The sequence below is a fragment of the Lycorma delicatula genome, chromosome 4, assembly GCF_047948215.1.
Source record: "Lycorma delicatula isolate Av1 chromosome 4, ASM4794821v1, whole genome shotgun sequence".
In the NCBI taxonomy this organism is placed as follows: domain Eukaryota; kingdom Metazoa; phylum Arthropoda; class Insecta; order Hemiptera; family Fulgoridae; genus Lycorma; species Lycorma delicatula.
In genome coordinates, this window is record NC_134458.1 from 198643545 (window position 1) to 198659881 (window position 16337).

The following is a 16337-nucleotide window of genomic DNA, read 5'->3' on the forward strand; positions in this document are numbered from 1 at the left end:
TTTTTCAGGGCGAATTTGGATATTTCCATTCCATACTCTGCCGTTTACTCTCCGGCTCGTAATGATGGATCCATGTTTCGTCACCGGTGATGATTCTGTCTAAGAAGATGTCCCGTTCGTTACCATACCGATCCAAATGTTTTTGGCAGATAACCAAGCGCGTTTGTTTATGCAACTGTGCGTGTTGTTTTGGGACCCATCTTGCACAGACTTTATGAAACCCAAGTCTGTTGAGGATGATTTCGTAGACAGAACTGTGACCAATTTGCAGACAATGTGCCACTTCATTGATAGTTACTTGTCTGTCTAAGAAAACCATTCATGTGCACGCTCAATGTTTTCCTCATTTGTGGCAGTAAACGGTCGTCCAGCTCCTTCGTCGTGGGTAACACTTGTGCGACCGTTTTTGAATTTTTCAAAACATTCGTATTTTTCAAACTCCGTTGCGGCAACACACTGTTCCCGTACTGTACCGAAAGTCTTGGATGAATTTCGGCCCCTGATACACCTTCAGACCAGAAAAAACGGATCACTGAACGTTGCTCTTCTTTGGTACAAGCAGGAAGCAGAGCAGCCATGGTTAACGGCAGGGCAGCGATAATGGAACAAATCTAGCAGCATCAAACCTGCACAGACATAACAACAATTAAACCACGCATGCGTCATCTGCGCAAAGTACGACAGTACTACCAACATAAACAAAAATTTAACTAAATTGCGGATAATAATTGACTTAGCCTCGTACAAACTTTAAATTTTGTCATGTTAATTCAATACATAAGATGCGGATAAATTTTTTATTTAAAAAGTATTCTTTATAGAGTTGAAAAATTTATCATAAAGTCAGGAAATTTATACAAGTTGCCGGTTTTTTTTTTATTATTTACTCTTTCTATTGTTTTATAATAATGTATTAAATAATAGTACTCTGTCTTATTTGATATATTTCAGTTTTAAATGCATCTCTTTCTTATAAGTGATTTTATATGTTTACTAAATTATATAATTAACAATTATTGCAGTTTCTTATTTCGATTTAATTGATTTTCTGTTTTGGATAACAACAAAGACAATTTATAAAAATGCTGAGTATAATCTGCCCAAAATTATTATATTCCATAAATATTTTGCAACTCATAATCAAAAACATATGTACTAAAAGTGATTTTAATTTTTCTGTTTGGTATTTAGACTTTTTTTAATATTTATAATACAAACTGTGAATGGATACTTATTTAGTAATACAACTTAGAATACAAGGAGTGAGTAAGGAACTTATTTACCTTTAGGATTTTTTTTCTGTTGTGAATGAATCATACACATTTAGGCATTTTACATAATTAAGTTTTTAGAAGTTTTGATTGTTTATTAAAACTTATTGTTATGTTGTTGGCACTTGTGTTAACTTAATTGCTACTTGATTAAAAGAAATTCAAAAATGTGGGAAGGTACTATTTATCCTTATTTTACTATAGTATGGATCATTAACATTGAATATTGAAGTTGTAATAATTATTATACCTGTAGATAATAAATGTTACATGTTAGATTAAAATCTGGACAGGAAATGCAAAGGTGGCAGGGGCGTTAATATTAGAAATATTTGTTCTTGTATCTTATATATATTATATATAATTATTAATATTATTATATTATATTCTTCTAACAAAAGTTCAGTGCATATATAGTTTATCGTTCAACCAACACAATTTATGTTAATCATATTACTGTACGGATATTGAATAGTGCTATATATTACGATAAAAATGATCAATATATGATGTATCTAAATTGTTTTGTGTTTGTGTGGGATAAAATTGCTGCCTTTATATATAATGCCGGTTAGAAATTACTAGCATTAAATTGATTATTAAAGTCAATATTATCTTTGGTTTTGGAGTACAGTGATATGCATGTAGTGTACATATGTGTTCGTTAGTACTGGTTTATACTATTTTGCATTAAGTGATATTGGAACTTTATTCCACTGTCAATCCCTCCTATATCATACGTTCACTGTTATGATTAATATTTCATTCATAATTTGAATAAAATATTATATTTGTTTCCCTGATCATTCATATTGAATTTATATTAGTTCTGCCATATATACACCTCTGCGCAGATATTGTGTTATCTAGTTACATATTGCATCTTTCCAGTGATACCAAGGATTCTATATCACCTGATAGTAGCACTAGTAAGGCTTAATCCTACCCTCAGGGTTATAAATTTATGAAAATCAATTTACATTTTTATTATTGTACTAGTTGAGACTTGTAATAGTAAAGTTAAGTGTGTAGTTTTCAAATCCGTTGGTGTTGGGTTCAATTCCTAGTATGTATTTGAAGCTTTTGTTAATTTTTTTCTCTAGTAATTATTCATCATCATTCTAAGAATTGTTAACTAAAGTCGGTTTCTAAATAACTGTTTTTTAGGAACAATAAACAATTTAAAAACCAAAGATGTGTAAATAATTTTTTTAAGGGAATTCTAGACATTATTCATTGTACTATGATTCCGGAATGTATTTTTGGGTCCTAAAAGACAAAAAATGTTTTTTTTTTTTTGTTTTAAAATATGCTAAAAAAAAAGAGATCCCTCTCAAGTATTTTGTATCTAATTGTCCTTTTTGAATGTAATTGCACCAATATATCTTGTCATTTCATGAGAATTCTTTGGTGTTGTGCTGTATATTATCACCATTTCCAAATTCTCTATAACAAATTTCTTGGAGTAAAACCCTTTATTGAGAAAAGAATTGCTTTATACTATAAGAAGTGATATTTTGTAAGTTTATAAGAAATAACAGTAAGCTCTCAATGTCTGCTAACAAGAAAGCTCATACTTGTCTTTTGACTTTTTGGCAGTCTGAGTAATATGTTGCAATGAAGTTTTATTATTGGGTACAAAAGTTATCATGAGATATGACTAAACTGAAATTTACTGTCCTCAAAATTTTGTGTCAGTGGTGTTAATGTGATATATGAATGATTTTTCTTATCCATGTTAAATTGAGTAACAAATATTTTATTGTACTGTTGTTCCTCAAAACAGATCTGAAAAGAATGGTGAAATAGATTTTGATAGATTACTGGGTTTATCACATAGTCATTGCATTTTTTTATCCAAGTTTTCTTTTTTATTATTTTTCAATGGTTGATAAATGAAATACCACCCTGAAAAATAAGTCATTTTGCATGAAACATTAAAAAAAATATTAACAAATTTTTGGAAAATATTTATTTACCTTTATTAACAAAATTTTGCAAAGGTACATTCATTTAAAAATATATTTAATTTTCATACTTTTTAAACAAAAGATTTTCTACATTACAATTTCACTTATAGAGTATATATAGATAATATTGCCGGTTAGGAGCTACCTGGTATTAAACTAGTTTATCTTAATTAAACCTGGTGGCACTTTTTGTTAACTTATTAGTATAGTATAACTATTTAACTATCATTAAAAGATTTCTCTGGAGAATCTCTCCCTAATAGTTTAATTCAATGTTTAGTCATCTTAACAAAGTAAACTGATAGTTTATTATTTTTTTTAAATACATAAAAAATTTATTTTTATTATTTTTTAAATGCATAAAGTTTAAAAGTAGATTTATGTGAAATGCTTGGGCAGAATATGTGGAAAAAAGAAGGATAGTTGGGATTTAACAAAATTTGAATTTTGATTTAGATGAAGATAAAGAAAATTCAGTGGGCTAAGTGAACTGAATGATAGCAGTTTAATCTCCTCCACCTCTTGTATTTTTTGTTACATGTCTTCCTTCTTCACTTTTTATCATAGTATGTTGTTATTGTAAATGTATAGTTATAGTAATATTATTTTTGTTATTTCGCTAAGATTGCAGTTTTGTGCAGCCTGCCTGTTTGCTTGATGTGGCAAATGAAACTGATAATGCAGTTCAGAACTGTAATAATCCAGATTTTCCCCCTGCTGTATATAAATAATATTTTAGACAGTATTTTTGAATTAGGTAAAAAATAAGGAGATGAATTTGGTTTATTTGCTGTAAAGTGTGACAGCTTATGAATTAAATTTTTTTAATAAAAACTCACATTAGAATTATAGAATATAACAATTATAACAAATGAAAAATCTATTGGCCTAATGTTAACCATTAAGTGAAGTGATGGACTTTTAGCAAAAAATGTAGCTGAGGAATGTTTGACTGAATAAATACCTTAAAAATTGAATGAATGAGTAAAATATCTTATAAATTATACAATTGAAACATGGAAGAACATTGATAAGAAACCTTCTACAAGGAAACTGGGTTTACAAAATATTATTGAATCTCTAAAAATATATTGATAAAGGTAGGTAATACAGGGAAAGCCAGCTTCCATGGTGCAAGTGGTAGTATCTCAGCCTTTTATCCAGAGGTCCCGGGTTCGAATCCCTGGTTAGACATTTTCACACACTTCAAAATTGCCATTTCATCTCATCCTCTGAAGCAGTACTGAACGGTGGTCCCAGAGATGAAAAAAAAAAGAAAAAAAGGAAAATTTTAGAAAAGAGAGGAAATGTAAAGGAAGTAATTAAAAATGGTATAGTATGAGAAATGTTTTTTGAAGGCAATGTGTTTCAAGTGCGGTCAACATGGAATTGTACAACACCATTATTGAAATGTAATATGGCTTACCATATCGTAACGGTAAAATTATTGTCTAAAACAGTAAACGTTTATGAACTTGTGTGTATGATTTAGATATATATTTTCAGTGTACAATTACATTTTCTGCAGATAATTATGACCGTAAGATGATAAATTAAAAAAATGTAGAATTAGTCTATGACTATTTTAAAATAATATATTTAACTACAATATTTTTAGTTATGTATATTTAATTTTTATTTTATTTTAGGGTCATCAAGTGAAGTATGTACCAGATACGGTGGCTGTTCAGTACCTCCTAGTTGGGAAGGAGAAGATGTGTTTCCTACAAGAGATAGAGATGTTCAGTCTATTGCTCCTGTTGCTCATGAATCGCCACCTACACCTCCAACAGATACAAGAAAAGGTATATTAAAATTTACTTATATTTATCACTATATAATATTTTTGAAAAAATAAATTATGCATTATATAATAGTTTGTTTTTGTTTGTTGGCTTTTTTACATTATAAACTGATTATTTTAAATATTAATACTTAAATAAATAAATTGTAAAAATTTATTTAGTTTATTTTCAACTTGGTTTTGGCTTGGTATTTCTATTCACAAATTTCATATTTATTACAAGTGATGCAAAAAGTACAACAGTAAAACTCCTTATTTGCAAGGGATAAGTTTCTGCACAAGAATACTGTAAATATTTAAGATGTATGTAGTACTGTTTTATATACCTGAAAAAAAAAATTAGGTTTAATGAAAAATAGTTCTGTAGCATGAATTCTTATAATTGAATTATTTTAATGTTCCTTGGTATGTCATGGGCACCCTGGATAGTTAAAATAATTCACTTTTAATGACTTTTATTATATTGATATTATCAAAGAAATATTTGTAGTATTTAAACCCTTTTTTAAACAAAAAAAATAATTGTGTCAATACAGTTCAACGACAGTATTTTATTTTGTAAAACCTGAGGGCTTATTGTAAATGACTATACTGCCTGTATTTATAAATAACCATTTTTCTTCTTATGTTTCATTCTTCTGATTGCTAAATTTATTACCCATTAATATACCAATGTGGATTATAACTATGCCTAATGGTGGTTTAACTTTGACCATCTATGAAAATTGGTTCATTGATTGTGCATGTGGCTGTTTTTACCCCCACCACCTTTCAGAATGCTATTCTCTGAAACAAGTGTTTCTGTAACTTCCACAAAACATTCTTATCGTAGTAATGGATCATTATTTTTATTGTTATTAAAAATTATATTATACTGGAAATACAAAAATTATCAGTTAGTATAAAAATGTCACAAAAGATAATATAATGAAAAAGTAGATTTAACTGAATTGTTTCAATTCCAGTTATGTAAGTTACATTATAATAGAAGTTAAAATCAGTGGTTTATCTTCTCTGTAAATTTTGGGTATGTAGAACAGTAAAGCTACCATGTTCTATTGTTGACATTACAGGAGATAATATGGCTTAATATCATGCTTTTAATTTCAATTATCACTGAAGATGAAGCATTTGACTGCTACAATATTTTTAAGATGATTACAGCTAAGTATGCCTGAGGATTAACCATTAATTAGTTTTTAATCACTCTAAGCTGGATTAGGAATAGTGTCTTCACATGACAAAAATTATCGGTTTACTACTGAGGTTCTCTGACTCCTTTAAACTAAATGACACATGTTACCTTTAATAATAAAGTGTCTTATTGTTCTCAGTGCCTTTCTGTGATGAAGCCATAACTGTAATTGTTAATTTTTGATAATCATTGAATGGTAATAATTTAATCATGAGAATAAAGTAGCATAAAACTATGGATCAAATACATTCTTAAAAAAAATACTGTCATCAAAGATAACCCTCATGATTACTGTATTATCTCAAATAATTTAGTTCAGAAATGGTAAACAAATTGGAATGCCTTGATTCTTTTATTTATCTTACTTACTTGGGTGTTTATATATAGTTATTTACCCAGTACAAGTACTTCAGAAGTTTTTCATATAGATAAAATATATGTGCTTAAAAAAATTTTGTTAAGCGTTTTATGATTGTGAAAAGAAGTTAATTTTTTATTTGATCACCCATTTTAAATCTACTATCCAACTCGGATTCATATATATTAATTAATTCTCAGCACAATAGATTTCAGATCAAAATTACCATTTCTAAACCTGTTGATTGTTTTTATGGTATGGAATCTTCTTGATTCAAATAACTGATTTTTGATACAAAATCCCAGTTACATATGCTGTACATTTAAATATTACCTGCAGTTCTGGTTAACTGTTAATATAAGGAATATCCCAAAGTTGGCTTCTGATTGACTAGTAAAGAAAAAATCCTTCATTGAGGAATCTAATTTAGTCTTCTATTTAGCCAGGGTATCTAGCCAGTTATTACCCCACCTTAAGAACTTCCATTTAATTTGAAATTGCTTGGTAGCTGACCAGACCAATCAATAAAGAGATCACTTGTCATCATGACCAGGTCATGTAAATTTTGTGTGTAACCTGTGGATTGCCATGCAGAAGAAGACTCTTCATAAGCATCTTCTTCAGTTTTTTTTTAAGTGATGATATTACTGTTCCATGAATTTTGTCAGCAAAATTCCCTTGTAGTGCCAAAATATTATAGTATTTTTTCTGTTTAACGTTTGTATCAGTATTTTACCCTTAATATCTCATAGTACTGTAACTCATAACATTATTACCATAAACATCATACAGTAATTAATGAATCTTAGAGGCACTAAATCCTTTCAGTTCACAAAAAAATAAACCATGTTTCGGAACTCTCATTCTACCTGACTAGATGGGAGCAGATCTCCTTGGTCCCATTTTTCATTGATCAACACGTCTCATGTTTCATCAACCAATTCTATATGAACACTTGAGAAAATGAATGGCACATGAGTGTGTGACACAATTATAGATTGTTGGTGTCTATTGGAGATGGGTTACGTTTCTGTGCCTACCAATTTATTATCATCAATCAGAAGTAATTTTTTGGATCATCCTTGTAATCATTCTGTTCTGAATCCTTGAATTTTTACTCCTTTTGTATAATTTTATATATGTTTTTATTGTGTTTAATAATTTCTGTTGTTTGCTTTTTTAAATATTGGTTTTATTTGTTTTCCTAAATATTTTTTTTTTGTTTTTTGAATGTCACTTAAGTCCTTTACTGCTTTATTTTTGAATTACTAGAGTGTGAGTATGATGAAATATAATTAAAAATATTATGTTTTTGACAGAGTTTTTGTTAAGTTGTATTTGTATATCGTTTTATGTATAACTGAATATAATTTATATATATAAATAGTTGTAGTTGTATGTTATTGTGATAATCTGTTTATTTAATATAAATGGTTTTATTTAATTCAAATTCATAATCAATTTTTACCATATTTTTTAGTTTTACTCACACTTTATGTAATTGTAAACAAGTACATAATATTGTGAGTGGTGACAGTATCTGTTCTATGTTTTTTTTAAAAAATATTATGCCAATTTAACAAATTATCTTAAACAGTGATAAAGTAATAGGTTTTTAATAATTTTATTGATTAACCTTCAGAATTTGAAAATTATTTTTACTCTTCATTGTCTTGAGCTTTTGTATTATACAAGGATGTACTTAGCTAAATACATTTAGAACAGTTTCACAGCTTTCTGTATGTTTTATGTATTTTATATTTTTAGGATATTTTATATTTCTTTATGTACAATCTTTTTTATGCACTTGCATGTTTGTGTATATTATACATAAATGTTTTATTCATTAAAATAGATAATACATATTCACACACACACACACACACACACACACACACACACACACACACACACACACACACACACGCGCACACACACACACACACACACACACACACACACACACACACACACACACACACACACTTTTTTTTTAAACTGTGCATGTTAAATTGACCAAAAGAAAATGAAGAGTGAATATGAATAATACATACTATTTGTCAAAATACTTTTTTAAATATGTATTCATAAAAAAAATTATAAAAGACAAAAATTTCTAATATTACTGTTCACCAGTTGAACAGACTGCAATTTGCATATTAGGAAAACAATTTCCAGTCTTGTAACACTGTGTTATGTTTCTTCATATTCAGATTTTTTATTTAATAAAATTTCTGCACAACTATTATTATTTAAAATAGGTGATAGTTAAATTCATTCAATTCATGAATAAAAGAACAACTGATTAGAATGTTTATTTTTATATTGGTGAATGTTTTAATTATAATAGAATTCATTATTTTTCAATGATAAAAATAAACATTTTTCCACCAAATAAACTTTTTCCACCAAGTTTTGGTGGAAGAAGTTTTTTTAGTTAATGTTTTGTTTCTGATTATTTAAATTTTACGCTGTGTGAAATGTTGATATGAAGTTGCCTTTTTAGAGAAATAGGAAAGATTTTTGTTAAACATTTTGTTTTTGCATGGTTTTTTATTTGTGTAACCTTCTCCCTTTTGCTTTTTACTGAAATACTTTTGTGTGTGTGTGTGTGTGTGTGTTTATGTTGATATATACATGCCTAATTATAGATAAGCATTAAAAGGCATTAAACAAATTATTTCCTAGCAATACATGTGGTTCATTAAATACAGGATATTTTACGTAGTATTAGATGAAATTATGTAATGCATTGCTGTTTTTTACACTTGTTTGCTTTTTTGTTATTATTTATTTTTAAAGTAATTTTTTGTATTATGCATGGTTTGATGGTTTGTTTTTTTACATTTTAAATGGTGTGTGCACAGTTTATATGGGTTCACCTCCAACACGCGATAAAGTACGTGTTGAAGAAAAGGTTCGTTCACGTCGAGTTCAGAATCGAGAGAAACGCGGCCTCAAGACTGGTCGTAGCTTCTCTGAAGATCTTTCTAAGATGCTACCTTCATGGAGAGATAAAAAGCCTAGTCCTACATCAGGTTAGATTGAATAATATTTTTACAGTATTGTTAGTTGTGTTGGTGGTTAAAAAAAATGGATTATAATTAATTGTGAAATAGAACAATTATGTTTTTTGGAGATAAATATTGAAGAATTGTTCATCGACTAGGTTATGAAAGGACTCTATTTTTTGTATTTTTCTTTAGAAATAAGGTTTGTGAGTTTTTTGTCAGTGGAAGTTGCAAATTAAAACTTTTTCTTTAGTAAATTATAAATGAAAGTTATTACTTACGTTATTGATGTTAGTAGATAAAATTATTTACTTATAACATGAAATATTATTTCACTAGTACCATGTACAGACCCACCGGGTTGGTCTAGTGGTGAACGCGTCTTCCGAAATCAGCTGATTTGGAAGTCGAGAGTTCCAGCATTCAAGTCCTAGTAAAGCCACCTATTTTTACACGGACTTGAATACTAGATCGTGGATACCGGTGTTCTTTGGTGGTTGGGTTTCAATTAACCACACATCTCAGGAATAGTCGAACTGAGAATGTACAAGACTACACTTCATTTACACTCATCCATATCATCCTCATTCATCCTCTGAAGAATTATCTAAATGGTAGTTACCGGAGGCTAAACAGGAAAAAGAAAGAAAGTACCATGTACAGGCTGTATCACTTAGTAATAGTAAACAATTGATTAGTATTTCATCTTTTAATTATATTATCAAAATTTTGTGCTTGTATTTAAGCACATAGTTCCACTTACAGAAGCATACTTTTAGTGCACTAGCTTTATGAGAATTAGTTGCTTGATAATGTTGGATTCTTTTTTAATTTTTAAGAATTCAGTTTGTACGAGGGTTTTTTTTTTCAAGGTCCGATCGGTCGTGAAATAAAAACTTGCACAAAAATCGGATGAACTTTTGCGCATATGTGTTGCGCAGTGTCTCTAGTATGGCCTTCAATCACGCCGCGTCACTTCGTTTAGTTCTGAACACGCAGCTAGCACTTAAACATATCTACAACAATAGCATCTCCCGCCAAGTGTGAAGTGCGTGCAGTAATTCGATTTCTTCAGGCTGAGTGGTGTAATTCAGTTGAAATTCATCGACGAATAAGTAATGTGTACGGTGAAACTTCAATGAGTGACAGCAAAGTGTGACAATGGTGCAGGAACTTTAAAACAGGACGTACAGATGTTCATGATGCAGGCGGTCAGGGAAGGAAGCGAGATCAACCGATGATCTCGTTGAGCGAGTGGATGAGGCGATTCGAGAAAATTGTCGGTTCACAATTTCTGTATTGAGTGATTCGTTTCCTGAAATTTCAAGGTTAGCTCTCTACACCATTGTGAGTGAGAGACTTCAGTATCGCAAACTGTATGCCAGATGGTGTCCCAAGATGCTGTCTGACCATCACAAAACAATGAGAATGGACGCCTCCCTAACGCTTCTCCAGCGCTGCCACAATGAAGGAGAAGATTTTTTGAACAAAATTGTCACAGGGGACGAGACATGGGTCCATTTCGAAACTGAAGAAACAAAAGAACAATCAAAACAGTGAATGCATTCTCATTCTCCCAGACAAGTTCAAGCAAACCTTCTGCAACAGAAAGTGTATGGCTACTGTGTTCTGGGACCGAAATGGGGTTCTCTTGGTGGAATTCATGGAACATGGCATGACCATCAATGCTCTTCAACGTCCGCAAAGGGTAATTCAGAACAAGCGGAGAGAAATGTTGTCATCAGGCATTGTCTTTCTCCATGACAATGCTCGTCCATACACTGCAGCTGTAACAAAGAAGCTCCTGCAGCGTTTTCGTTGGGAAGTGTTTGATCACCCACCATACAGCCCGGACTTGGTGCCATGCGATTTTCACCTCTTTGCTGACATGAAATGGTGGCTAGGAGGACAACATTTTGGCACAGACATCGAGCTGCAGACCAGCGTAGAAACATGGCTGAAAACACAGGCAGCTCCATTCTATGACGAGGGTATTGTCATAGTGTACCACACTATGACAAATGTCTAAATCGGAGTGGTGACTATGTAGAGAAATAGCGTAACTATGTAAGTACTTGTTACAAATAAAAAAAATTTTTATTTTCACTGTGGTTTTAATTTCGTGACCGATTGGACGTTGAAAAAAATAACCCTCGTATAAACAAAATAACTAACTGTAATGTACAAAAATTTCTGTATTATACAGTAAATTGAAAAAATCTTGTATACCTGTGATTACTTTATTCATGTTATAAATATGTGTAACTTTTTTTAATCTGTTTTGCTTGGGTTAGCTTTAAAAATCAAACCACTGCAGAAACTTCACAATTTCTACATTGTGAAATTTCCAGTTTCGGAGAATTAAATATGACTATTACGTGAACTGATATTAAATAAATATGATTTACTATCTCCGTTCTTTAAATGTAAAACAATACTTTAAGCTGCAAGGAACTGTTAAAAATTATTTCATATCAGAAGCGAGTAGGAGAGGTTCATTTATGAAATTTGTGATATATTACTCAGGGTGATTATGTATATAATATCGTACTTTATCACAAAATAAAAAAAACATACTATAGGGTTTTTTTTTGACATTTAGTGAAAAAATCTACTTTTTATCCATTATTTATAACTTTTGTAGAAATGTGTAGAAGTAATGTGAACTTTTAAGTTAATAAAAACAGTTTTTTAAAGTAAAGAAACAAAAAGACATTTTCTTTTTTTTTAATTTCTTTAAGTGCTCTTAACATTAAAATAATTAGTTACAATTCAAATAAATATAATAGTATTGTGAATTGATAAGAACAATTTTTTTTTAATCTTGAATGAAAAATTGTTCCATGTTCTGCTAACTCTGGAGCCTTGATCAGATCTAATAAATTGTCTCTTAGACCTTTCTGACTGGAAATTAAACCCTCTTCTTACTTTAAATCCTGAAGTGTTCCTATAACCATTTAAAAAACTTTTTATTATGTTCCCAAACCAGTAAACATAGCAGTTGGGTTTAAGTTAAGTACTTTATGTGCTGCCAGACTGTTTAAGAGTTCTAACATATTTATTTAATATTTCATCTTTGAGAAACATAAGAGCTTAATAATAGTGAAGATCTTGGCCTAAAAGACTTAACACAATTCACTAGGTTAAACTGAAATTAATCTTAAATGAGTCGATTTAGTTGCCAGTTCATATATGTTATTAACAAATAACAGCTTTCCCGTAAAAGGAATAAACATTTCTCTGGATAAAATCTGCATTAAAACCCACAAATTTCATTTTAATTTGTATTCAGTTTCCCAAACCTTTTTTTTTATGATGAAGACTTAATCTTGTATCAATATCTTCAGTTTGGTTGCTTATGAGTGTGTTGTGATTTGATCTTACCATGTGGTAATATGAAGAAATTTGAGAATGAAAATGAAAAGATGGTTGAAATTTGGTGTAATAATATGACTAATTTCTTAACTGGCTCTTATTCTTCTATCAATTTCTTTATCTTGTGGTTAATTTAACAAATTTATTTGGATGTTTCTATTTTTCTATATATAAGTAAACATATGATGCAGTCTTTTTAATTTGTAACTTTTTTTTCATCTGACCTCAACCGAATCGTATATCTTGCCACTTCCTCCTCTTTCATCCAATGTAATGTTCCTACTGACAATTAATAGTTTTCTTTATTCTTTTCAACTTGTTCCTTACAATAATTTTGTCACCGCTTGTTTTATTTGTTTTTATGCTGTATCGTATTGCATATTTATATATTATGTTTTTAATCAATTACATATTAGCTGATTCTTCCTTTTTTTTCTTTCTCCCCTTTACTCTTATGTATAACATATATTTATACATACAGTCTATTTGCACATTTTATACAATCTGTTTTTACATTGTGTATGATCGACACTCTACAAACTGCTAGTCAAGTGAGTTCGTAGATTATTATTCTCTACTGTAATTACATTGTTAGCTGTTTAGTGAGTCTATATAATCCAAGTTAAGACCTTAATAACATTGTTATTATTATATTAAACTGTTTATCTTATTACTTTATTATTTTCTCAATCATTTGGACTACTATTTCTTGTATTAGCAAAGTTTTTTTATTATGTGTTTCTTATTTTGTTTGCTGCAGTACACATTTAAAAGATTCATTTTAGTAATTTTTAAATTCAGATATTTTCTTTTTCTCCTTTATAATCTTTGTTCTTTTTTCTTCATTATAATTTGATTGCCATTTAGCTGAATTGATTAGATTTTTTATGTTTGATTACCTTGTTTATACTCCTTGTAAAATTTTCCATAAATATTTATAGTGTTTTTTGTGTATATCTAGATGAAAAGATTTTTTAATAATAAAAATGAAATCGAGATGATATTTCTATAAAAACGTCTGAATCTGTTTGTTAGATCTTCATAATCTGTACAGCTAACCTTTCATCTTATATTTACATCTAAAAACTCAGTGAATCCATGAAAGAATATTTGTACAAATATCCATTATATTGTTATGTAAATAATTTTTAAGTTTATGTATGCTATTTGTAATTTTTATGTACATTTATTAGTGTTTTGTGTTTTTTTATGTGGTAGATATCATTTGTGGTTGTAAAGATTTTTGTCAATGTTTAGTTAAAAATATATGTTATATAGTTCATAATCTTATTTATGTAATTGATAACAATGTATTTAATTACGTATTAATTGGTCACTGAGCTTTACACAACATTATCGTACTAAATAACTTTGCAGAAAAGATTCATGTTTATGTTAATCTTTCTTCTTTTAACTTATTGCGGTTTACCTTGATCAGCATCTTGAAAATGTTGCTGCTTGAATTGGATTAGAATTCACTGTAAGGTTTATAGTTTTCACTTTGAAGTCAATCTAAAAATTGCTTGCTTGTGTTTTGTCAAATTGTATTGTTAGATTTAGTAGATATAAAACAACATGGGGTTATGTTTAACCTTTTTATGCATATTTAAATGCATTAATTTCTGACTAAAAATCTGTTGTACCATCATTGATGACTGAGTGACTCAAAGAATTCACACTAATAACCGGTACATTAATGGCAAATTTTATTAATATTATTTATCCATTATTATCTTTGGGTTTTTTTTTAAACTAAACTTTAAGTTTAAAGTTTGTTTTTTTCAGATTTCTGTTATTGTTAATAGCAAAATTCTTTTCTTTTAGGTCACCCAGAAGTCTCAAGACGTTTGCTTCTTGAAGAGTTTGAAAGTGAATGTAAACTGAAAGATATTGCAGATTCAATTACACGTCCGAGACATCGTCGTGTAACCAGTCCTACTACAATTCCTTCAAGTAATGGTACCAGTAACAACAGTAGTAGTCAAGAGCCAACACGTGATGGTGATACTCAGACACATAAACAGGTAATTATAGATTTAATTTTGTAATCTAATTTGTGGTACTTTTTATATCGCAGTGTAAGGTTAACCTTGTTATTCTTTCAGAAATCATCTAGTAGTATACAATTAATCGACTGTTAATCATTTTTAATGTATCAGAATGAAGTCATCAGAAGTTTGATCGAGGTTACTGCCTTGTTAAGATAAAAATTCTGATTAGAATAAAACAGATTATACATTAAAGTTCATAAACTTATTATATTAATATGATCCTTTTGGTTAGACATCACATTTTTTGCATTACATTAAATGCATGTTTAATGGACTATTTATTTTAAAGCAAGTGGTGTTTGAATGGAAATTAAATTAAATAGGAAAATTGTGGACTTTCATCAAAGTTTTATGTCTTTGTTCTATCTCTTAGAAAATGAAGGTTTATAACTACAAGGGTAAGTCAATTATTATCCGCAATGTAGTTATAAATTTTATTGCAATACAAATAGGAAACTTACATGTACATCATTTTGCAACATAGTCCCCTTGCATTTAAACGCACTTGGTCCATCGTAGCACAAGCTGCCTGATGTCCACATAAAAGAAGGTTTTCGGTTGAGTTGCAAGCCAGGAATGCACCGCTTCTTTCACTGTTTCGTCCGAGGTAAATTGACAGCCTCGTAATGCCTCTTTGAGTGGACCAAACATGTCGTAGTCAGAAGGGGCAAGATCAGGACTATATGGAGGATGAGCCGGTACTTCAAAGTCGAGTTTCTGGAGCGTTTCAGCAGTGTGGGTAGTAGTATGTGGACGGGCATTGTCGTGCAACAACACAACACCTTTCGGCAGCAGTCCTTGGCGTTTGCTTTGAATTGCAGGCTTCAGCTTGCCAGTAAGCATCTCACTGTAATGTGCACTGTTTATTGTCATACCCCTTTCCTCATAATGTTCCAGTACTGGGCCTTGTGACTCCCAAAAAACCGTAAGCATCGGTTTTCCTGCAGGATGGTAGGGTCTTGAACTTTTTTTTCAGGGCGAATTTGGATATTTCCATTCCATACTCTGCCGTTTACTCTCTGGCTCGTAATGATGGATCCATGTTTCGTCACCGGTGATGATTCTGTCTAAGAAGATGTCCCGTTCGTTACCATACCAATCCAAATGTTTTTGGCAGATAACCAAGCGCGTTTGTTTATGCAACTGTGCGAGTTGTTTTGGGACCCATCTTGCACAGACTTTATGAAACCCAAGTCTGTTGAGGATGATTTCGTAGACAGAACTGTGACCAATTTGCAGACAATGTGCCACTTCATTGATAGTTACTTGTCTGTCTAAGAAAACCATTCATGTGCATGCTCA

At 30.2% G+C, this 16337-nt stretch overlaps 1 protein-coding gene across 10 annotated transcripts in view; it reads left to right on the forward strand.

Annotated features, from left to right (window-relative positions):
* The window catches only part of osp (myosin phosphatase Rho interacting protein outspread), a 679682-nt gene that overhangs the window by 602400 nt on the left and 60945 nt on the right, over positions 1-16337 (forward strand). For 9 of the 10 annotated variants that reach the window (XR_012756241.1, XR_012756240.1, XR_012756239.1 and 6 more), the window contains 3 exons: positions 4891-5046; positions 9466-9636; positions 14809-15008. Coding sequence is in view for 7 of the 10 variants with exons in the window: in XM_075364979.1 (XP_075221094.1) it covers positions 4891-5046; positions 9466-9636; positions 14809-15008 (527 nt within the window). In the remaining 3 variants the exon portion in view is untranslated. The remainder of the gene's footprint in view (positions 1-4890; positions 5047-9465; positions 9637-14808; positions 15009-16337) is intronic. The other variant, XM_075364981.1, reaches the window with a different exon arrangement.